Source organism: Hyaena hyaena, unplaced genomic scaffold (genome assembly GCF_003009895.1).
Source record: "Hyaena hyaena isolate Hyena2069 unplaced genomic scaffold, ASM300989v1 scaffold_62, whole genome shotgun sequence".
In the NCBI taxonomy this organism is placed as follows: Eukaryota; Metazoa; Chordata; class Mammalia; order Carnivora; family Hyaenidae; genus Hyaena; species Hyaena hyaena.
Window position 1 is genome coordinate 2,334,355 of NW_024080694.1, and position 24,146 is coordinate 2,358,500.

At 48.2% G+C, this 24,146-nt stretch overlaps 1 protein-coding gene across 5 annotated transcripts in view; it reads left to right on the plus strand.

The window, feature by feature from the left end:
• MTSS1 (MTSS I-BAR domain containing 1) overlaps nt 1-24,146 on the plus strand; it is a 162,634-nt gene that overhangs the window by 121,157 nt on the left and 17,331 nt on the right. For 3 of the 5 annotated variants that reach the window (XM_039231999.1, XM_039231998.1, XM_039231996.1), the window contains exons 4-7: nt 4,171-4,255; nt 6,241-6,332; nt 7,991-8,065; nt 13,205-13,216. In XM_039231999.1, coding sequence (XP_039087930.1) covers nt 4,171-4,255; nt 6,241-6,332; nt 7,991-8,065; nt 13,205-13,216 — 264 coding nt within the window. The remainder of the gene's footprint in view (nt 1-4,170; nt 4,256-6,240; nt 6,333-7,990; nt 8,066-13,204; nt 13,217-24,146) is intronic. The other 2 variants (XM_039232000.1, XM_039231997.1) reach the window with 1 other exon arrangement.

Genomic DNA, 24,146 nt, shown 5'->3' on the forward strand with positions numbered 1-24,146 from the left:
TGCAGATGTGATTCAGTCAAGGATCTTGAGATGGGGAGATTATCCTGGATTCTCCAGCCGGGCCTGTGTAACCACAAGGGTTCTTACAGGAAGCAGGTAGAGGACCGGTGTCAGAGAAGATGTGAGAACAGTGCAGAGGTCAGAGAAGACAAAAGATGCTAAGTTGCTGGCTTTGAAGATATTAGAAGAGGCCACAAGCCAAGGGATGCAGCCGGCGCTCAGAACCTGGAAAAGGCAAGGAACAGATTCTCCCCTGGAGCCTCCGGAAGGAACACAACCCTGCCGACACCTTGATCTTCGCGCAGTGAAACAGATTTTGGACTTCTGACTTCCAGAGCTATAAGATTATAAGTGTGTGCTGCTTTAAGCCAGTAAGTTTGCCGTAATTTATGACAAGAACAATAGGAAACGAATATACTGCTCTCTTTAGACTGACCCTGCATCAGTGTAGACCTGTTCTAAGAGAAGAATCTCATACTCATGTTGGATATACTGTACTGCACACCTAGAAGACACACCGAGATTTAGGGATTAAAGGAAGGACAAACCCAGTCCGTGGTCCTGCCTCCAGGTAGAGCCGGCCTGGTGATTTGCTCCCAGAACGGTAAATGTTGGTTCCTTCATTGGGCACCAGTGCTGGGTGCAGGCAATACAGAAACAAGTAGGAGCTTGTCCTCACTCGCCGGCTCCTGAGTGCCTCAACCCAGCCGTTTGATTCCATAAATATTCTCACTGTCAAGTCGGAGCTCTTCCAGATGTCTGCTCTGTCTTTGTAGCTAAAGCCGGTTTCCTCTGAAAGCTTTTCCGAAGTTGCTGCTTTTATTTTTAAGTTTTAGCAAGGGTCGGGAAGAGCATGCGATGTTAAGCACCTCCACAAATAGAGCTATTTTTAGGGGGCCCCATGTTGCTTAGATCAGCAGTCCTTCCGGCGGCTGGGGCCCGGGGTCCATGGAGGATGTCGTCTGCTCTGTGCCAATTGGACAGAGACAACTGCTGTTTGGAAGTTTTCTTTGCGGTTCTTATTTCCTCCCCTCTCAGGGTTTCCTGTGCCACGGGCCCGGTGGCAGGCACAGACAGCATGTTTAGAAACTGCTTGTTATCGCACCATGGGTCAGCTGTTTCTGGGAAGTGTCGGGCTTTCCTGGAGATGACACGTGACCGGTGGCCATCTATGGAAAATGTCTGGGAAGGTGAAAGAAAGAATGGAGCAGAGAAATGGGGTGAGGGGACCAGCCTTGAAGTGATCATTTCCAACCCTGGGAATCTTGAAGAAACTGAGGCCTGGGTTGTCAATGAGGCAGCTGCCTACCACTCAGCTCTCAGTATCAGCCTAGCAAGGATGGGCGCTCAGTCCTCTGGGGCCAATTTGACATTTCTAGGGTCCAGGATCGGAATTTGAGAGCAGGGCTTTAAGGGCCTAGCACCCATAATAGCATGTTGCTAAGTAAATTCAGCGGGATTTATTCTAGGCCCTCGGCCCTCACTGCCTACCTTCTTTGGTCTGTAGTGAGTGCTATCTGCCGAGTTGTTAAATGCATAGGTTCTGGAGGGTCAGCCTGGGTTGGGAGCCCACCTACTGACAGTGTGACCCTGGACAAATTCAGTGCCTGATGGGAATGGGAATAATTGTACTAGCACAACCAGGATTTTGGAGGATTGAATGAGTTCACGTATGCACAACACTTATCCCAGGGCCTGGCACAGCCTAAGCTCTATACAGATGCCTCCCCTTCCCACGACCTGAAACACCACTGTCCTGCACTTTAGAGAACTATGTGCTGTAACAGGCGTCTGGGCTCCATGCTTTATTTACCCTGCTGCCTACAGTGGGATTTTGCTTCCAGTTTTGACTATCGTCAACATTTCGATGGCTGTCCTCATAGGTGGGGATTTGCTCTCGTCCTTCATTGTTTTCTCTGGTTAAATTTCTAGAAGTAGAATTGCCGGGTCAAACAGGAGACTTGTTCTTAAGGGTTTTCTGGATAGACCCTGCCAAATTCTCCTCTAGAAAAGTACTTGTTTACACTCCTTCCAGCAGTGAATGAGTGTGCCAGTTTCCTTGCATGGCCAGGTTATTAACTCTGAATCAATGAAGGCCCAGGACAAATAGGAGATATCTCCCTGGGGATAAAGTGTTTCCCGTCCCTGCTTATAAGCAATAAAAGCTTAGGAGAACCTGAAGAGAGCAGAGGAGGCAAGTAGCGCGTGTGCGAACAGCGCCCTCTACTGGTTTTCCCGGGTGGTGCATGGCGAGCTGCGGTGGCTGGGGTTGCCCAGGTGGTTTCTAATTCCGGAGAGTGGCTGCAGATGCCAGCGGCTAAAGGGCTAACATTTTACCAAGACTTTCGGCCATTTAAAAAGTCAGCCTCGGTGACCTTTAGCTCTTGCTCTGGGTCTCTTACAGCAGTGCTTCTTCTCCACTGGGGTTTTGCTCCCCAGGGAACACTTTGTACTGTCTGGAGACATGTCTAGATGTCACAAAATCAGGGGCTGCTACTGATTTGTGAAAGGTCAAGGCCAGGGATGCTGCTAAACATCCTACAATGCACAGGACACTCCCCTCCCAACAAAGAATCATCTGGCCCACATGTCAGTAGTGTTTAGGCTGAGAAACCCTGTGGGTTTTTTTTTTTTTAACTTATTTATTTTGAGAGAGAGAGAGAGAATGAATATGAATCCCAAGCAGGCTCCGCACCATCAACACAGAGCCTGATGTGAGACTTGAACTGACGAACCCATAAGATCATGACCCGAGCCAAAGTTGGACACTTAACCAACTGAACTACCCTGATGCCTCTAAGAAACCCTTTTTAGAGGAGTTGGAGAATTGTTCTAGAAGACTCTCTTTTCAGACTAAAATAGGATATAGAAATACTCATATTTAATACTTCTTACTATCATCACTGATTTATTTGGTTCTGGAACCCTGCTAGTTTTGCAGAATAAAATGGAAAATAAGAGGAACTGAAATAGCACATTGACATTTCTAGAAGAGAAGGCAGAGGGGAAATACCATAATCACATCACCAGCACTAATAAGAGAGGGAATGTTTTTCCTGTTAACTTGGCTTCGTTAAACCTACCACAAATGCCTGCAGCTTTCCCTTGAAGGCCTTGTCTGTGAAAAATAGTGCTTTATTTGACATTTTCGCCCCTGATTTCATGAGCTCCAGTGTTTTCATAACATTTATAATTGAGCTTTGCAGTGCTTGATGCAGAGTTACCATCTGTAGTCGCAGTGTGCTCCCCCACGCCCAAGTAAGTGCTGATTCAGGCATTGTTTCTAGAAGGGGGAAGGAAGGGAACTTCACAAATAATCTTAAAGAGGGTGTGTCTGAAGGGAGCGGTGTGACAAGAATTTCGGGAAAATCAGACTGAATTACAGCTTACGTTGACATTTGTTCTGTGTGGGGCCCTCTTTCACCAGTGCTACCCAACCCCCTCACAAAATGCTCCCTTGTTTCATTTTGCTTTGGCCTTGCTAGTCTCTGAATTACTTGTCTTCTAGAATATGTATCTTGAAACAATTAGCTGGAGTGGCCTCATTAGCTGTTCTAAATAACGCGAAGGGGATTCTTTTGCCAGAAGTGGAAAACAGAACAAAACAACAGCTTTTCCTTGAATGTCAGATACCGTTTCGATCATTTTCCTTGGGAAGTATTTTTCAGATTGTAGGTCATGATCCGGTAGCGGGTTGTAAAATCAATTTCTGGGTCACAGTCAGCATTTAAAGAAAATCAGATAGAATAGAAAGTATTGGCATTGTATACAGTAAAGGTAACTTTTGTTTTAGTGATTATAGAAAAATGTGTCACCCTGTGCGTGTGTGTGTTTGTGCGCGTGCGCGCACACACACATATGTATGGTGAGAGGCAGTGGCTTAAGTTTTACCACGTAGTGAAATCTGTTTTCTTTTCAAATTATTTCATTCTCTTTTCAAGATTACATGGATTCTGGGGCTCCTGGGTGACCTAGTCGATTAAGCGTCCGACTCTGTTTCAGCTCAGCTCATGATCTCATGATTCATGGGATCGAGCCCCTCTTTCTTCTCTCTCTCTACCCCACTCATACTGTTTTTCTCAAAATAAGTAAACTTAAGAAAATTTTTTAAAGATTTCAGTGATCCTGATGTGGCTCCTGTCCTCAACTCTGTGTGTGTTTCCATTTCAGGTGGCACCAGGGAGATTGGTTCTGCCCTGACGAGGATGTGCATGAGGCACAGGAGCATAGAAGCCAAGCTGAGGCAGTTTTCCAGGTGAGGAGCGTCCGTCTGTCGCCAGGATCGCACGGGCCCTTGCTGGTTTCAGGTTGAGGAGACGGTGACTCACCCACCAGAAGCAGCACCCATTTCCCCATAGCATTGAAATCCCCACAGCCCAGCGCTCTGCTCGCCCATCGGGCAAGTATTGGTTGGTCGCTTGCTGCACGCCGTGTACTGGCCTGGGTGCTGGGACGCGGCAGACAACCAGCCGGCCTGGGCCCCTGCCCCCGTGGCTCCCGCACTCCACCTTGGGGGTCTTCTCTGTGCTCCCACGTGTCTCTCCTCACCCTCCACCTGGGGGAGAGCCGTGCAGGTGCCCCCATGGGAGCCCCTGGCGCTGGAGCCACGCAGGAATCCCGTCTGCCATCAAATGGGGATATGGCCTCTACAGTGCTCTTGTGAAAATTAATGAGGTGTCCACACATTTCCAGCAGAAAGTGCCTGGGTGGCAGGTGATGACATCTGCCTGCCTTCCATCCTGCTGGCTCCCAGGTGGTGCTCCCCGGACCACACAGCACCTCCTCTCACACTGTAGCCTGGGTTTATTTGTAGGCCTGTGGCCTGCACATTTGAGTGATGAAAAGATATCAATTCAATGGGCATGATTTTTTGAGCACCTACTGTATGCCAGGCACTATCTTAGGGAGTGTGGGATATAGCACTGAATAGGATCGTATCCGATTCTCATGGGACTTACACTCTGGGCACTACGTACAGGTGACACAACATCAGGGGCTGCTGAATGCCACCAGGGGGAGGTACATGGAGAGGAGATGGGTGGTGGTCATTCAACCCTGGGTGGTTAGGGAATGAGTGGATTCTGGAGAGAGACCTGAACAGACACCTGGAACAAATAAGGGAGTGAGCTGTGTTGATGGCTGGGGGGAGTGTGGGGGAGGGGGGAGGCCACATAGACCCTAATGAAGAAAGGAGGGAACTGTACCCAAGAACGTGAAGGTTTTCAGGAGGCCCCATGATTGGAAGGCAGTCTGAGAACACCTTCTTAGTACTGCTCGTCAGTGCAATACAGGCAATTTATGGGCACTCTCTAATTTTCTTATAGTATCTCTGCAATGTCAGAATGTGTCCATTTTCCTTCCATTACACACACAAAAGCCCTGGGGGTCCATGCCTTGCGTGGTCCTCCTCTGGGGGAGCGAGCCGCCTTTAAACGTGCTCATGTGTGGTCTGTTTGGGACCCTGCACAAAATGAAGGGAGTCCCTGGGGATACCTTTACTCTACTGATCCAGGAGCTCATCATCCAGCTTTTCTTTCTTCAGACTGTCCACAGTCTACATTCATGACGTATAATCCTGAATGCACATCACATCAGACTCTATATATACATACCTATCTATCTATCTATAGAGCGAGTATTTATTTTGAGAGAGAGAGAGCACGTGCACATGCGGGCAGGGTGGGGACAGAGAGAGAGAGAGAGCAGACTCCACGCTGTCAGCACAGAGCCAGATGTGGGGCTCAAACCCACGAACCGTGAGATCATGACCTGAGCCAAAATCAAGAGTCAGATGCTTAACTGAGCCATCCAGGCGCCCCTGGCTTTTTAAAAACCAGTTAACAACGGGGTCCTGCCCTCTACGTTTCTGTCAGGCATTAGGTATGGGGTGCAGCCCTTTAAAGCTCCGCAGGGGTCTCTGCTGTGCAGCCGGGGGCGGGGCGGGGGGGATGGCCCCGCCTGTCGCAGCCCTGCTTGCTAATACAGGAGTCAGAAGATAAGCAGGGGAAATGAGAAGAGATGTCGCCTGACCCAGTCCTGGTTCTGGCTTCCTAACGGTCGCTGGGGAGTGTTCTGAGAATAAGGTTGTTACGAAATGGGGGGATTTGGCTGTGAACTTGGGCTTAGTGTGCTGCCCTGTCTGGCATCAAGGCATCCTTGATTTAGGTAGCTTTGACAGCCAAGGGTGAATCTTGACAGTGGAATGTATCTATTTAATTTCTCCTTTCTTTTTGGTGAAAGCGCCTTAATCGATTGTCTGATAAACCCACTTCAAGAACAGATGGAAGAATGGAAGAAAGTGGCCAACCAGCTGGATAAAGACCACGCGAAAGGTACGGGGTGGGGGGGGGGCGGGGCGGGACGGACTGTCGGCTGCATGGGAGTATGGGTGCCCTGTCCAGGCTGTGGGTGTGCTGGCTGCCGCCCGGTGCCTCTGCTGGTGCTTTCCCAAGGGCCCACGCTCTTCCCACGACTCCTGGACCCATTGGCCTGTTGGAGGGTAAAGAGTCAGAAGTGATCCCCTGTAACTTCCCTCGGTGGCTGAGAGCCCCATCTCTCGGTGGCATTAATTGTGAACAGGTGAATTAAATGTGGATTGCCAGAGATTTGTACTTCAGGCATTACAACTCATTTTCAAAACCAGACTTTTAATGATTCGAGCTAACCTCGGGTCTCCTGTCTAGAACTGCCACCTTCTTTTTTTTCTTTGTTTTAATTTTTTTAATGTTTTTATTTATTTTTGAGAGAGAGAGAGATAGAGCATGAGCAGGGGAGGGACAGAGAGGGAGACACAGAATCTGAAGCAGGCTCCAGGCTCTGAGCTGTCAGCACAGAGCCTGATGCAGGGCCTGAACCCACGAACCATGAGATCATGACCTGAGCCAAAGTCGGACACTTAACCAACTGCACCACACAGGCGCCCCTAGAACTGCCACCTTCTTTGGATATGCTTCAACAAACGTGTCCCAGCCCCTCGCGTGCCAGGCGCTGGGGGCCGAGTGGTCCAGACAGACTCCTCCTGAGCCGGTCTTCCTGGCCCCCATAGGTAGGGATGCTGGCATTGTGGCAGGAGCCCTTGCTGGGAGGCTCAGAACATCTGCAGCAAAGTGTCAGGGAGAGAAAGCACATGGGTGGATCTGAGAGGAGCGAACCAGAATGAAAGGGTTGGCTAACGGTGGACCACAGGGTAGGTGACTGACGGATCTGATTGGTGGCGTGGCACTAGCGGGAAGGGAGGTGTCGGGGAAGACCGCAAGGGAGCCGGATCCATTGGCAATCAATTGAATACGTAGGAGGAGAGATGTGTCAGAGGCAGCTGTCGTTTCAGACGTCCGAGTCTGGGTGACAGAGGTGCCAGCAACAGAAGTGGGAAATCAGGAGCAGGTGTAGACCGGTAGGGGAAGCGGAGGTGGTTGTCAGGGGAAGTGTGGTGTTTGTGGGCTGCCCTCCCCCCGGGGGCCCAGTGCCGGCCTTGGTATTGATGTGAGGCTGAGGCAGCTGGGTGTTTCGCAGCCTCCCCCCCGCCCCGCCCCCACCCGACACCGTCTGATTTCTCATGCTATGGACTTCGGTGCTTCTCTGAATCGTAACATCTGGCCCGTGTCTGGCTACATGGGTCCTTTTTTGAGCAGAGCGCTGCAAACTAGGGCCTTGGGAAAGCAAATCCTCTTCTTCAATTTCCTGATGCATGAGATGAGAAATTGTGGATTTTTCGCTTTTAGTAAGATACTCCCAAATGACGTCTTTCCTCACAGCTGATATGAGTGAATTCTATCAGGAAAAGACCGTGGTGCACGTTTTGTTGTTTTTCATGTTAATAACGCCCCTGCTGTAAAATGTCAGCGTGAGATTTGTATCATATAGTACCCTGATTAAGCTGCTTATCGCATGTCATTGTTCATTCTTTCTGTGATGAAAGTAACGGCTGTTCCTAAAATATTTGCTGTGGAGCAAGGTGGTAAAATTACTCAATAATTCTGTTTTCTCTTAGAATATAAAAAAGCTCGCCAAGAGATAAAAAAGAAGTCCTCGGACACACTGAAACTGCAGAAGAAAGCAAAAAAAGGTAACTCTACAAATTCTGCCATGAATAGTGTTACTTGGGGGAAAGGAACATGTGCTTGATTTGTCTTTGAAGCAGAAAGCATTCAATTCAGACTTCCTTGCCGGTGACAGCCCTGGAGAACAGGGGCAAATAGACTCCATCTCAATTAACGTTCTCAAATGCAGAATATCTATTAATTTGAGGCCCTTGCAAAGTTGTGCTTGACTTGTTCCCTCCCCCCACCTTTGTCTCCAAAATTTGACAATTTCCGTGCCCTATTGTGTGTTGTAATGAAACCTATAAATTTCTTGGAAGCCTTGGGATAACGCATAAAAGCCTTCATGCAAATGTCCTCTAGTAATTATTACAGAAATTATGTCATTTTCTCCTCCCGTCTTTCATAGCCTATAATCTCCGAAACCCTTTATTAAGCCTTGTGAGAATGTTAGAAATGGCTGCAGTGGGAAGCTGTGAGCTGTTGCTGTATAGACAGATTTTTCAGGGTGTTCATGAGAGTGGGGGCTCCCGGGGGGAAACTGGCCTGGTGCGGTGTGCCTGTCCACCCACCTCCTTGCTGACCGGCCTCCACCAGTGGGCCCGTAATCAGATCCAACTCTGTTCTTCCAGCATGGATTTCCAACGTGCAGAGAAAAATCCAGCTACATCCGCTTTGCAAGCATTTGTGATGTTTTACTAAGAGTCAGAATGTAGGGACTCAAACTTGAGAAGGTGACATTCTTTCCAGGCTCTTCTTCTTGATAACAAGTTTTTGAAGTTTTTGTCAACTGATGAAATGTTTTGTTTTGTTTTTTTCCCCTGAGGCTGCTCTGTGTTTAGTGTTTGTTTGGGACAGTTTTTAGGTAGAAATCCCCCAAGTCCAATTTCCTCTTTTCCTAAATGAGCAGTTCGCATTTGGAATTTGAGGAAAATACATTTGGAAAGATGTAGAAGTCTGGTGAACGGTGGGGCAAGGATCGGACAAAGTTTTTAAGCTTGGACATTTTTCAAAAATGCCCTCCCAGTTCTTGTAAAAGCTGTTAAGACCATTTCAAGATAAAGGCAGGAGAATTTTTAAAAATCTGTTTAATGTTTTATTTTATTTTATTTTTTTGAGAGAAAGAGAGACAGAGGGTGAGTGGGTGAGGGGTAAAGGGAGAGGGGGACACAGAATTTGAAGCAGGCTCCAGACTCCAAGCTGTCAGCACAGAGCCTGATGCAGGGCTTGAACCCACAAACCGTGAGATCATGTTCTGAGCTGAAGTCAGATGCTTAACTGACTGAGCCACCCATACGCCCAAGGCAGGAGAATTTTCACCCATAATCAGATTTTCTGTTGGTATTGGGCTCAGTTGTTAGTTTTGGATGTGTGTTCATTGTCTTAGTGCTTCTTGAATGCACATTCTGTCCTCTTAGTGCACCTGGGAACTAGTGTTGGACAACTAATGGGGTCTGCAGCCAGTAACACTTTAGCGTGTCCAGAGGCAAATGTTTGTAAATAAAACAGCCATCACTTCTATCAAATCTGGGATCCCGTGGAAGAACAGGTTGGAACCGAATTCCATGTAGTTGACAGCTTGGCAACTTTGAGATAGAAGGGATTTGGAAAGAAGATCCAGGGAAGACACTTCCAGCTCGGGAAAGGTTTGGGAGTTTGGTGAAGACGATGAGGGAAGAAAAACGGAGCTGTTTTCCCTGAGCTGTTCCAGAGTTCTCTTTCCAGAGGCCTTAAGTTCTTGGCTGCAGTGGTAATCCTTTTATCTGAATTCTGCATGGAGGCTGAAACAGTCCTCATCTGTCACTCAGAGTCCCTGGCATTGTCCAATTAGTAGAATTTGGACCTACAGGGAAAGCTTGATGGGTTGATTGCAGTGCAACACAAAAGGAAGTTTCTGGCACTTCGACTTGCCCAGCACTGGCTCGGGCTGCCTGGAAAGGATAATGAGTTCTCTTTCTAGGCACCCGAGAGAAAGATTCAGACTGCCGAGGGTGCTGGACTGGGTAACATGAAGAGATGCTTCTGGTCCCAGGATTTGGAATACTTGGCATTCGGTTGTAGGGCTTTGTGCAGCCCTTGGGCCTGAAGGTAGAGAGCGGAGGCTCTGACCAAGGGTTTCTGAAGCATCCATCCCTCAGCCTTAGACACATACCTAGTGGTCTCAGACACCATGTCCTTCTAGACTAAGTGGCCATGGTGGTGTAGTTATGTCTATGAGCCAAGTCAGATAAGTAGCTTGTAATGTTCCAGATGATTTTTTTAAATTTTTTCTTTTAATTTTTTTTAATGTTTATTTTTGAGACAGAGAGAGACAGAGCCTGAGTAGGGGAGGGACAGAGAGAGAGGGAGACACAGAATCCAAAGCAGGCTTCAGCACAGAGCCTGACACAGGCCTTGAACTCACAAATTACGATATCATGACCTGAGCTGAAGTCTGACGCTCAACTGACTGAGCCACCCAGAAGCCCCTCTCGATGATTTTCTAGTTACTCCAGAGTACAACCAGAAAACAGTTTTTATTTCTATCCTTTATAAATATTTCTTCTAAAATATATAAGTGCATTTTATTTGACTGAGTGCACACATTTGTGTATTTCTGGGGTCAATGGAACCTTCTAGAAGGTACCAGAGTTGTCATTCTAACTATTTAGAATGGAGTGCTCTCCTGGAAGACAGGTAGCCTGAGATTGGAGCAGGAATGCTACAAGTTCAGGGCCAGAAGAAATCTGGTTATTTGAGGCTTCTACTTGTTTTTGGGTCTGGTTACCTGTAGTTTCCCTTTTCTGCCAGAATTCCTCTCAAGGCATATGCATCATCTCCCTCAAGTGGTAGCTTCCCGGACTCTTGGTTTATGAGGCATTAGTAGTTCCTTCTGAGATTTACACTAAATGTTGGGATAGACATGTGCTTTGGATACATATTATTTTGTCCTGATAAAACTGAATCTGATAAGCAAATAATCACTTCCCTTTTAACGTGTTTTCAGGAGGTCACTATGCAACGTTCTGCCGTGCCTTTTAAACAAAACTGTGATCTTTGGTCTAAAAATTCTTCTGATTCTCCTTTTCAAAATTTCACATTCCTTTGTGCATTTAACTTAAGCATAGTTATAGCACTGCCCTTGACGTAGGCAGACACATAATCGGGTGTAATTTTTTTTTAATTTTTTAACATTTATTTATTTTTGAGAGAGAGAGACTGAGAGTGAGTGGGAGAGGGACAGAGAAAGCGGGAGATACAGAATCCAAAACAGGCTCTAGGCTCCAGGCTCCAAGCTGTCAGTACAGATCCCGATGCAGGGCTCGAACCACGAACTGCCAAGATCATGACCCGAACCGGTCAGATGCTTAACTGACTGAGCCACCCAGGCGCCCCTGGGGTGTAATTTTTGTATGTGACTAATTTATTTTATTTTTCACTTAGCAGATATCACCTTTTGTCACATGCTTTATTTGACTCTTTTCTTTTTTTCTATGATATATAATCTAAAGGTATTTAAATATTACCATTAAAACAACTTTGAATATTTTTTTGGTGGATTTGGCTAGATTTAATTTCAAACCACATTTTTTTAGACTTTTTATTTTTTAAGATCTTTATTATTTTATTATCTTAGATGAGTGAGGGAGAGGGGCTGGGGGGTGGAGAGAGAGAGAGAGGGAGGGAGAGAATCTTAAGCAGGCTCTATGCTTTGCTAGGAGCCCTTCTTGAGACTTGATCCCATGACCCTGGGATTGAGACCTGGGCCAAAATCAAGAGTTGGGTGCTCAACCAACTGAGCCACCCCCGTGCCCCTCAGAACCATTTTAAAACAACTTGGCAGGGATACCTGGGTGGCTCAGCTGGTTAAACACCTGACTCGTGATTTCAGCTCAGGTGATGATCTCACGGTTCATCAGTTTGAGCCCTGGGACAGGCTTTATGCTTACAGCATGGAGCCTGCTTGGGATTCTCTATCTCCCTCTCTTTCTGCCCCACTGCCCCCCCCCCAATAAATATATAAATGTTGAGGAAAAACAACTCACAGATGCTCCAGCTGTGCGTGAAGGTCCCCAGGTTTTGGAAGGTGGGTTTATTGAACACCTAGCAGGAGTAAACTCCAGGCAGATGTTGGGCGCTGCAGAGATGGCACCTGCCCTCTGGGAAGTTCCAGGCTGGTGCCCAGGGCCAGGGACACAGGCAGAGCCAGCCTTATGGACAGGTGAGGGGAGGAGACACAGGGAGCAGGAAGGCAGGGCCGTGGTGTGGAGCCGACCTAGTAGCCTATGTTCTGAAAGGCTACTCGTGAGTTCCCATCAAGCCTGCTGCCTGGTGTCACCTCACGGCCCTTTGGGGTCCTGGGGCCCGCCACACCTTCACGGGGGAAAGCGCGTGTGGACCGGGTGGAGAAACGTTTTACGGTATCTGCCTGCTTCCGCCGCTGTAATGCACAAAGTCAGCAACCTTGCTTCTCCTTAAACTCCCATGTTACCCTTCATTTAAATTTAAAAATTAATTAGGATAAAACCTTCTGTTTTAATCTGTAACTACTAAAAGCTTATCAGGGACTTTCTTTGGGAGTGCTAAAACTGGAACGTTTTTCTGGATTAACCCTTGATCCTGACCTTTCAATGGATTCAGTCTATCCTTTTCGCGTAGAGCCTGCAGCGTGAATATGACAAATCTAATAAACAGACTCGCCAGACTAACACGTTCCAGGCTAACCCGCTCTTTGCTGTTATGCTAAAATGTTAACTTTTTTTTTTTTTTTAATTTTCACCCTAGCTTAAATTTTGTTTCTTGGGTTTCCCTAATTACTTTGCAAGTTACAAGAAATTATACTTGAAGGATTTTCTTGGTATCTTAATTGGCGTCTTTTGGGAACATAGTCTTTCTCTTCTTAGGAACTGTACTGTCATCTCTGGGGGTGATGCTCACTAACTAGGAAGATTTCTGTTTAGATGTGAAGGAAAGAATATGAGCAAGTCCGGGAAGGGAGCCGGGGTGTGCAGCTCTTGGTGGAGGTGGGTTTAATTGCCCTCCAACACAATTCGGCGGCAAGCCGCGGACTGTTTAACACAGGAAAGAAGGGTAAGCCTCCTATTCGAATACCAGTTTGACTCTATTATTTTCCTTTTTGTGTCAATTGTGTATCCTGCACTTTCTCACCATGCGCCCCCCGCCAGTGGATGCTCTCGGTAAGTGTACCATCCTGACTCTCTGGTGGCTGGTCACGATGTGGTCCTTGCTGTGGGCTTTCCATGGTTGTCCAGACCTATGCTGGTTGCCCAAGTTTTCCTGCCGGCTCGGAACAATCAGTTGTGCCTACTTAACTTTCCGTAACTAAGAAAATCCTGTGTGTGTGTGTGTGTGTGTGTGTGTGTGTGTGTGTGTGTGTTTAATCATTTTCTTTCTGCGATGTTTGGCCCTTTCACGGGTTAGCCCAGCATCCTGAGGGCCTTTGCATCACCATAATTCACTATTGGACTCATGGAAAGAAGAAATACAAAGTGATTTATATGGGAAATAAGCGTATTTATACATACATATATACCTGAGTTATATATGTATGTGTGTATTTATATCACAAACAAAATCTGTAGAGCTGCACTAAATAACCGCTCATAATAATTCCCAAATCAGATTCGGTTGCGTTAAACTAGCAAAATGTCTTTATATCTTGTCTCTCCAGGACCATACAGTTCTTTTCAAAGTGAAAAACTCATTAAAAAAAAAATCAAAAGTATTTCTTATTTCAGCAGAGTGTGTGCCATGTTTCATGTCAGAGGTATCAGGCCTTCAAATTCAATAATCAGAATGATTCTTCCTGCCTGAATGTTGAACCCCATTCTCTGGGTGATTTGCTTTCGGAGTCTCGTGGCTGTCTCCGTGTCTCAGAAAGGTCTGTCCATGAGGCGTCCATGTGGCTTATCCTTGCCTTGACTGTGCTTGAGTGTTCTCTGAGGACATTTTTATTGAATGGCTCCAGAGAGGTCATCCATGACAAACCTAAATGACATAGGTCTCCTGTGACCAGTGGGGCCGACATGGTCCCCAACTTTACAGATGATGCTCTTTACCAGTTGTCAGTGTTGTGATTATGAAAGAGTGTGAACATTTTTTAGTGTACTTTTGGAAGGGAGGTAAGGCAGCCGCTTTTGTGTTTTCGCTTATGGTGATAAGATTTATATAGCATAAAATCCACCATCTTAAAGGCCTGTGGTCCATTCACGACAGCGTGCAGCTATCACCACTGTCTCGTTCCAGAACATTTGCACCACCCCGAAAAGATAACCCCTGCCTTTTGGGCAGTCGCCCCCCATTCTCCCTGCCCCCAGCTCTGGACACCCACCCTTCTGCTTTCTGTCTCCGTGGATTTACCTCTTCTGGACATTTCATATAAAAGCAACTGTACAACGTGTGCTTTCGATGATACAGAGTTTTACTAGAACTTTTGGTAAGAGTCTGGCCTGACTCAGTCTGGCGTGAACTGCACGCTTTATTCGTTTAGAATGATAGGCAGTAGGGTTGGGGGTGAGGAGGGAAACCACACAGCCCTCTGACTCTGTCACTTACACGCGGCTCATCTCAGGAAAAATCACAGCCTCTGCTATTTCTTTCTCAAGCAGAGTCCACAAGGCTAAGCCACAGTGATATGTAATCCTAGCAGTGAACTTGGGCATAAAAGACAGAAGAAAGCAATATCTCTTGAAGCCCTCATAAATTTTTTTGTACAAGTTTTAAATCATTTTTGAACCTGACCATCTATATTTTAACATAGGTTTATGGTAGTGAAAGTGTTCTGGTTTAACAAGAGAAAAATATATTTATACAAAACCCTCCTTTGATCCTGTTAGAAGTATTTACCTTGAACCCCAGGTTTCTGCATAAGCGTGGCTGGGTACCTCCTGAGGGAAGGAATTCACAACTCAAAATGCATTCCTCCAGGGATACACCATCCCCTCGAGGGATTGAGACTGTAGAGAGAGTAAACCACCTGGTTTAATCTGCTGTGATAAGTGTGAACAAAGGGTCTAGCGATGGGCAAAGAAGAAACCCAGCGAAGCCTGGGGTGGAAGGTGATGGGAAGATGGAAACGGGATTAGCCGGTGGAGAACAGGGCAAGGGACGTTCAGGGTGGAGGGGAAAGCATATGCCAACACGTGGCCGTCACCATTTAGATGCGAGCACCGGAACCATGGTAAAAGGTGACCATGTCGCAAAGGGCTCACTCTGAGGGCAACTATGTGCGCTTCCCTGAGTCAGCTCTTCGGGAGTACGTACTCCACGGGAGAACGACAGGGATCCCACCTGCTCAGCCTCAGCTGCCTGGCTACCCTGTCCTGCCTCCAGACGCTTCTATCACTGGGCCTCATTTCTGCTCAGACCCCGAACTGGACTCAGCCCACATCAGGTGTGTGCGCACGTTCCCACGCGGGTTTCTTCTGAACCTACAGAACTGGCAGAAGCTGCTCTCTGAACGCCCCCTGAGAGCTGCCCAGTGTGGGTCGTCCGCCCCGTCGTCCGTGGAGACTCTGAGTCTCCTCCAGCCACCCCTGCCCTTAGTTCTGGAAGAGGAATAATTCTGGAAGCCCTCTCCCCCAGAGGGAATTCTCACCTAAAAACCTAAAGTCTGAGCTGTTAGCGGGGTGCCTGGATTGCTTGCCCAGCACGGGCAGGAGCCCATTTTGCTCTGCTCCTGCTGCTGGGCGGGCGGGATAAACGGCCTCTCAGAAGCTGTGTGGCTGGCATGAGGGGACCCACACTGCCATCAACCACGAGCGTCGTGGATGGTGCCTCTGGAAGTCATCAGGAATCGTCCCCTTAGGAGCTCCTGGGCCACTGGAGTCTGGATGGAGCTGGGAGCGCACGCTGCTTGCTTCTTGCTATCCAGGTTCTAAGACCTGGCCCGGAAAGGAGGTGGCAGGGCCTCGAAATCTCTGGATACTCCCTGTGGTCACCCCCTCACTAACACATGTCTGCTGTCTGAAGAGCAACAACCAATCTAACGGCCTTCCTAAATCCCGTCCCTCCTAAATGCTGCCGTTGGGGGTGCGGGGCTGCGCGTGCTCCAGACTGCTTCCCCCCTCTGTGCTCACACCTGTGCAAATGGTAGAAGTGGACTTGGGGCCTGAACAGATGATCGTTCTCTGTGAAAGCTAACGCTAGAAAAGTTCCTTCTGAAGTCAGGGGTCGGGTGTTGGCCTCGGCCTCCAGAGCTGGCTTGTCCACGTGCATTCTTACCATCTGTCTGGACATTTGCACTCAACTGTAACCCAGTGGAGAAGCTTGAGTCACGGCTTTATTCCGGGCCTGGGGAAGGCATTAAGGGGGGCACACATTTAATTATGTAGCAAATAATCGAACGGGTACAAGCCCTACTTAATGGGAAAACTTGTGTGACCTACTTAATGGGAAAACTTGTGTGAAACGGTCAGGGAAGGGCTTTGTACTAATGAGTCAGCATGAGGGAGCCACGGCCTGACGTGTGATCGGGCCCTGGGAAGTCCCAGATAGAGCAGCGGGCAGAGCGGGAGGGAAAGGGCCGGCCGGTGGGTGACGCAGCCAGCCCTGCAAGGCTATACCAGTGCCCGCGGCTGGTGGGCAAAAGCATCGTCAAGGGACAGCCTTGGCGGAAGCAGGAGTGATGGAGTTTTCCTTTTTACACCTTGTGTGAGATTCGGAAGCTGTCCCTGCCTGAAATCATTTGAGACCTTGGAATTGAACTCTGGGAAACTCCTGCAAAGGGCTATTGCATTTGAAGAAGAAAGCAGGTGGTCTTCGGAGGCCAAGGGATTGATTGGCCATATTTCACACTTGACAGTTATTCAGACAGGCCACTCAGACACCCCTGGAGGCCCAGAGCCGCGAACCCCCTTCCTTTACAGAGCTGGTGTCCGGGGAAAGTCTCACCCTGACGCAGCTCACCAAGTGCCTTGCCCGTGACTCTGGTTGCAGATGGCTGACCGCAGGAGCTGAAATTCTAAACTGTCCCTCGCACGGTGAGACTGTCATCACAGTGTGGGGCACCTGGCTTCCCTGTGGCCGCATTCAGAAGCTGAGGGAGAGGTATTTACAGTGGCATGGAGGGGTCACAACAGAAGCCCAGTAAGAAGGCCAAGAGTTTAAAGAACAGCTTGCTTGGAGATACTGATGCCTTGCACAGTGTGGTATTCATCTAAGTTGAGAACATTGAGTGGCTGGTGCGGTGCACGGGGGTGAGGGGTGGTAGGTCTAGAGCTGCGAGCCATCCTCGGTTTTCACGGGGCTAATTGGTTCACATCTGGTGCAGTATCTCTCGTTATAACCGTTCTCCGGGAAGGCTACGGATGAACCCCAGGAGGCCAGCCCGTTGAGATGGGTGTGAGTGCGTCCTCTGCTCGCCCCCCGTGGGTAGCTAAGGAAGCAAAGGAAGCCTCTGCCCCCATGCTGTCCCCAGATGGCAAAGGCATTTATGTTCTCACATCAGTTTTCTGACGCCTACAGTTCAACCCAGTTTCGACGCTAACTACCCAGAGTTAGCATAGGTCCCAGAGGCTGAGGGCTCAGTGCCACAAGACTGCTCCCACTTCAGTCACTAGCCACAAGTGGGGCTCCCCAGGCTCCCCACACTTCTGCCTGGCCAGCCTCACAGTCAGGATTTCCTCTGGACTCCTCTCAGGTTTGATAATTCGTGAAAATGACTCCCAAACTCAGGAAGCTCTGTACTTGGGATTGCCAGCCTATTATAAAGGATACGCATGAGCACCCAGGTGAAGCGACACATTGGGTGGTGGGGTCGGGGTGGGTGCAGAGCTGCCCTGCCCTCTCTGGGCATTCCACCCTCCCAAGCCCAGGAAGCCTCCAAAAACTGCCTATTCAAATTTTTACCCAAGCTTCATTATGTAGTCACGATTGATTAATCATTGGTGATAGTTACCCCACCCTTCTTCCCCTCCCTGAAGGTCAGGGGTTGGGGTGAAAGTTCAGGTCTCTGATCCTGTGGTTGGTTTTCCTTGTAAGCATCTCCCATCCTGAACCTATCTGTCTAGCCCCCTACCCCCAGGTCATCAGCATGACAAAGACACTCCTGTCATTCTGGAAATTCAAGTGTTTTTGAAAGTTCTGTGCCAGGAACTGGGGCAAACGTGTATATATATTTTCTGTCATAACACCACACACTCACGTCTTACGGGCAGCTACAACCTGGCAACACAAACAATACAGTTGATTATGAAGAAAACTCTGGGGCGTAGAGCGGAGGCAGGGGCTGGATTTTCCTTGGGGAGTGGGGAGGTGAAGGCTTCCAGGAGGAGGCAAATACCCCACCGACAGCTAAACGTTGAATCGACTTTTAGTAGAGAAAGGGGTGGGTGGGACAGACGAGATGAGTGTTCTTTCCAGGAAGAGGCACACAGACAAATCAGTGGGGCTGGAAGCAGAAGGCGGGTTTCATTGACATTTCATCAATTTAACGTTGATTGGTGCATGCTAGGTGTGCTGTCAGGGGTGGCTGCTGGCGTCAGGCTCTCCCCGTGCCCAGGGAGGTAGGAGGAATGTGCTGGACTTCAGGGCCTTCCCTGCATAGGAGTGGCTCTTTCCTCAGGTGTAGAACTAGGCACAGGCGAGCAGGGCCTTTTTACCACATTAAAGACTTGACTTTCAGGACTCTGAGGCCCTTGAAGGCTCCTTGGCTTCTAGAAAGTTCTGTCGTGAACACATTCTTTTGGATTCGATAATGACGTAGCTGAATACTTGCTAACAAGTGGCTGTTGTGGTTGGTCCAGGCAGGAGATGACAGTGACCAGGGCTCAGGAAAGCAGCCACAGGGATGGAGGGAGGCAGATGGGTCAAGAGCATTTTAGGGGAAATGTGAGAGAAAGAGGAGCTGAAGGGGATGCAGATTTGAGGCTGACGAATGGGAGAGTGTTTCTTTGACCACAGAGGAAGAATCGTGTCAAAGACAGGAGGATTCTGAGACACCGTGGGCGGTGAGCCACACGTTGGCATGGGCCGTTTCCTGGTTTCCTCTACTCTGTGCTTTGATGAAGCAGCTGATGGCTCAGGGACCAGCAAATCCTGGTGACAAAACTCCAACTTTTAGTGGAAGGATTATAGGATCTTTTGCATTTCTGTACATCAAAGAAGACATTGAACTGAAAGCTCATTAAAAAAAAAAAACAAAACAAAACTCGTGTGCCATGCAAACTGTCCCTGCTGAGGTGCCCAGTGTGGGAAGGATGGCTTCGGAGATGCCGATAGCACCAGACATGTACCGAGCCATCGCCACATACTGGTCGTTGTGCTACATGCTTCATGTGAATGAACTCATTTGGTCTCAACCCTCTGAGCTGGGTCCTGGTATGTATATCTCACATATGAGCAGACCGTGAGGCACAGCAGCTTGAAAGAATAACAGAAACTGAGCTTGTTTGAAAAAAATTTTAAGTCAAAAAGCCTCCCATCTTGTCTGATCGGACCCATCTTTCTTTTGATTCCTGGTTGTTTTCACTCTGGGGAATCAATCAGAAACTGCTACAGGCTATCAGGGTGGAGGATTTATACAGGGATCATAAGGATAGCCACCTTTTGATGGGGAAAGGGAATTCTTACTCCATTTCTCATCTCCAGCCTCCTCTTGCACATCCGTTTCTGTATTTGTATCCCATATTTCAGTATTTCTATCCCGTTTCATCAACTCTAGAATGCCGTGAGATACACACCATGATTTTCTGGACTGTGGTCAAAGAGGGGAAAAGATGGTGCCGACTGAACCCTGGCGCACCATTGACTGCAGGACACGTCCTGATTTGTGAGCTATAAAAACGTGAAAAAGTGGTTGATTCCAAATGAAGTACGGTGTGTGGTGCGTGCATGCGCGCGCGCGTGTGTGTGTGTGTGTGTGTGCGGGGCAGCTGGAAGTCATTGTGTAGGATTCTGATGGTTCCCCATACTTGTGTCTTAGGAAAATGAGATGACTTTGGGTATTTTCCTCACGGCGGTCTTGACCCAGCGTGTCCCGCGTTAGTTCTTCCCGGTTGAAAAGCCCTTTGCCTGAGAAGGTGTCCGTGTCCGCCATGGTCCAGCCCCAGGGCTCAGGCGTGGGCTGCAGCGTGTGGTGAGAAGGCTGTTAGGCCCCAGAGAATGTGATGCACAGTGGACCCGGTTTTTGCTTTATTCTGTCAAGGACCTAGAATGTTTAGCCCCTGACAGCTTGTTCCCAGGGCTTATGTTTGCCGAGAGAGTGAAGTACAGAGAGTGCGGGCCCCTGAACAGGAAAGACCTCCGGGTAGAGTCTGACTGGGCCCATCCCTGGCTCAGTGGCTCTGTGAAAGCCATGTAGCCTTCCTTGGTCTCAGTTTTCCCTTCTCTCAATAGGGAGTATTAATTCCTGCCTTGAACATTTACATAAAGATTAAGGAAAATAAACTATAAATATTTGGAAGATACGGCATCTTCATATCATTCCAGACCACTTTGTAAGCTCTCCCTACTTAATGAAAATAAAAAATGAAACCCTTTCTCCTTTAGGGATGCTGCTTTGGCCCCTGACACTGAGCCCATTGATGGTGCTTTGTCCCTGCAGCATTTTCCGTAAAGAGAATAGTCCTCTGACTTCTGGGGGGAGGGAATCAAGGGCTCCTGGCTGTTGTTCGTTAGAATCCTGCAGCATGAATACAACCAAGACCTGGAAACTGGCAGTGGGAAGACAATTGTCAAGACTGAGGTGACTTAGATTTTAGAGAAAAGGTCACAGGCAACTCTTCACTCAGGAGTTTTGTCTGGAAAGCTCCCTGAAGACATTCTTCTCCCTTCTTGTGGCTGCCTGGCAGTCCTGGGTCCCGGGATTTGTGAGTTTCTCAGTGTTAGGCTATTTAAGGGCAGGATGGTGGAGCCCATTGAGCAGACTTGGGCCGAGTTACCCTATCAGTGCCTCATTCGCACGTTCGCACATGCTTGGGCATCTGTCCTGCAGGCACACGTGCTCGGTCAGAAAGTACAGCGCGGAGCAGAAACGCCTGTCGGGTTCCCGATCAGTAAGGCAGACTGACCTCACTCAAAGAACTCAAGAGCTAGAGATGAAACTTGTACTGGGAAGAGTGTCCTGTGAGATCCATGTAGGGCACTTCTGAGAGCAAGGAAGGAAATCCCAGTCTAAAGAGGGTTCCAGAGGGATTTCCTGAAAGACAGAGAGTCTCCGGATGAACAGGCGCTCGGCGGGTGTGGAGGATCAGGAGAGCGTGTGTGAGGATTGGACGATGCCGGACCCTGGACTCTGGAGAAGGGCCTGCGCGGTGGAGTGAAGGGAGGGTGTGGCCTGAGAAGAATCTAACCCATGGGTGGGCTGACGCATGCATGCCGGGCAGGTGATGTTGATGACATTGGACTTTTCCTGAAAGCACTGGGTGGTATTGAGAAGTGGCACTTGGCCTTCTGCCGGAGTCTGGCTCTGCTCTGGGCCAGCATACTAGGTGACAAATTGGGGGACGTTGCAGCTCTCTAGGCGAGAGATCGAGGTGACCCGGTGAGGGTGGCCATCACAGAACTGAAACTAGAGGATGGAGTCAAGTCCAGTGGGAGCTGGAGCTGTGTTGGAGGAGCCCCGTGGGCGGGCTTTGGTACCGAATCAGTGTCCCTGCAACTCTGGAATGAATCTTAAACCTCGTGCATCCCGCCGGGACATGGAATAATGTCTCCCACAGTTGTGTGGGTTTTTTTTTTAATAAATATAATTATATATTGGTGAATTTAAGAAATATTGTGTTTTTAGGTTATGATATATCCTGAATGGAAATGTACACATCGTGCCTATAATTATAGCAGTCTTTACAGATTATACCTATTTTAGAATACTACAATTTGCAAGTCCTTTAATTACAATATAACACATATTTAAGATAACTTTGCTATAATTATAGAATAATTTAAATTTATATTTACCAGATTAGATGATACTTGGTTCCCGTCACTTTGCATTCCTATGTGCATATGTTTTCTAAAGTCAGTGTGATTAATTACAGATAGAAATGTGCCTTGTACCTTGTGAAAGGCAAGGAAGATACACATTTTCCTAATTTCTTATAGGCTGATTTGAAAAGACATTGCTACCATAATCGAAGTGCATCCAAGTGGGTTTGGTCAAGCATTGTGGGGTTTAATCCATCTTCCTGACTCTCCCCTCCACAGAAATTGAGAACATTCTGATAGCTGGGGCCCCTCATGTTCTGTTAGAACATCATAGAAGATCTTGAACCTGAGCTGAAATCAAGAGTTGGATGCCTAACCGACTGAGCCACCCAGGAGCCCCCAATTCTCACAGGGCTGCTGGCACCCCAGCCTTTCCTCCTAGAGCCTGTGTTGCAGACGGTGGATGTCCTCAGTGGGGCGTGCTTGTCCCCTCCCTAGACGGTCCCCAGCTCTCACAGGTTTCCCATCTGCTGCAAACTCGAGAAACCCATGGTCCGGGGCCAGGCTCAGGTGTGGGGATGGTGCCCCGCATCCTTGGGGAGGCAGCGGGGGAACCTGGAGAAAACGCTACAATTATCCTGAGGGTAGACAGTGACGAAACCGAGGGATGGGTGAGGGGTCACCTTGGACAAATGCCGAAACTGCTCAGATGCAAACTCTCCCATAATGGAATCATTGGCTAAAATCCCTGCACGGAATTCAGTACTGCCTGCTGTAGCCATCCTGAACTGGTGCTGGCTTGACTCGTGAGACTTCTGCAAGCAGCATGTACTTTGCCAGTCATCTAAGGCATTTTCAGGGCTGACCTTTGACTAGGCAGGACTTTCCCTTTGTGTGCCAACTTAAATCGTAGTCCCTGCCCAGGAAGTGACACTTCCTTCATAAAACCCAACTACCCTTTGTGTTGGGATGTTCTTGAAGCCTAGGTCAACCTCTGGCTCCATGTTAAGCTTTCTCATCTGCTTATGAGAGAAAATCTGGAACATGTATGTCCCTACTTTCAAGGGAATTTCCCCTGACCCTTTCCTTTTTCAAACCAAATAACACAATGCATTTAATGTTCTCTATAATATTTAACATTTTTTAAGTTGATTTATTTATTTGGAGAGGGAAAGCACATGCGCACACCTGAGTGAGAGAGAGGCAGAGAGAGGAGAGAGAAATTCCAAGCAGATTCTGCACTGTCAGCTCAGAGCCCCCACTCGGGGCTTGAATTCGCAGACCAGGAGATCATACCTGAGCCGAGATCAAGAGTCAGACACTTAACTGATTGAGCCACCCAGGCGCCCCTGTTCTCTGTACCATTTTAGAGAGGGCTAAATGGTGACTGCCCAGGCCCCTTGCTGATTCCTTCATGTGATTTGAGGAGGTGGGACAGAGGAGAAAGAGTCAGGCATGAGAGGGGTCAGGCTGTGTGGCCTCTGTCCTGACTCTCCAACTTTCCCTGAGTGGCGCTGGACAAGTCTCTCACCTTCTCTAGGCCTCAGCCTCTACTAAAGCAGAAGCAGGTTGGGTAGCCCCGAAGGCCCCTTCCATCTCTAACATTCTGTGTTTGAAATGATCAGACATTTATTGAGCACCTGCTGTATACACCCATGACATTGTACCAGGGGCTGGACTGGGAGAGTTCCAAGTCCCTGCTCTGAAGGAGTTTAGAAAATGTTCCCTGGTTCAGATGATACGTGCGGCCCCTGCACAGGGAGACCAGGATGGGTGCCTGTGGGCTGGGCTCTCAGGTGGTCACGCCCTTGTCCCCACCTCCAAATCAGATTTGCAGTAGCCTCTCCTTCTGTCATTGTACCTGTGTTTATCTTCTGGCACAGCAAACTTTTTCTCTAAAGAATCTGATTGTAAATATTCTTGGTCCAAGGGCCATATAGTATGTGTTCAAACAATTCCCTTCTTCAGTTATAGCAATAGGTAGAGACAATATATGAATGAGTGGGCGTGTTCTGTGTTCTAATAAAACTTTATTTGTGGACATAGTTTGCTAACTATTTTATAAAGTTTTAGTTTGAAAGGTTAACGCTCTGTCTTAAACTCTAGAAAGGGTTGTGTTATCATAACTGCGGCCTGTGGACGTGGCCAGACTATTACCGCACAGGGGTCAGGCTCAGCACTGACTCTCCCTTTAGACTTTCAGCAGCAGAGACCTGACTGTAGGTCATTTTGTTTCTGGGC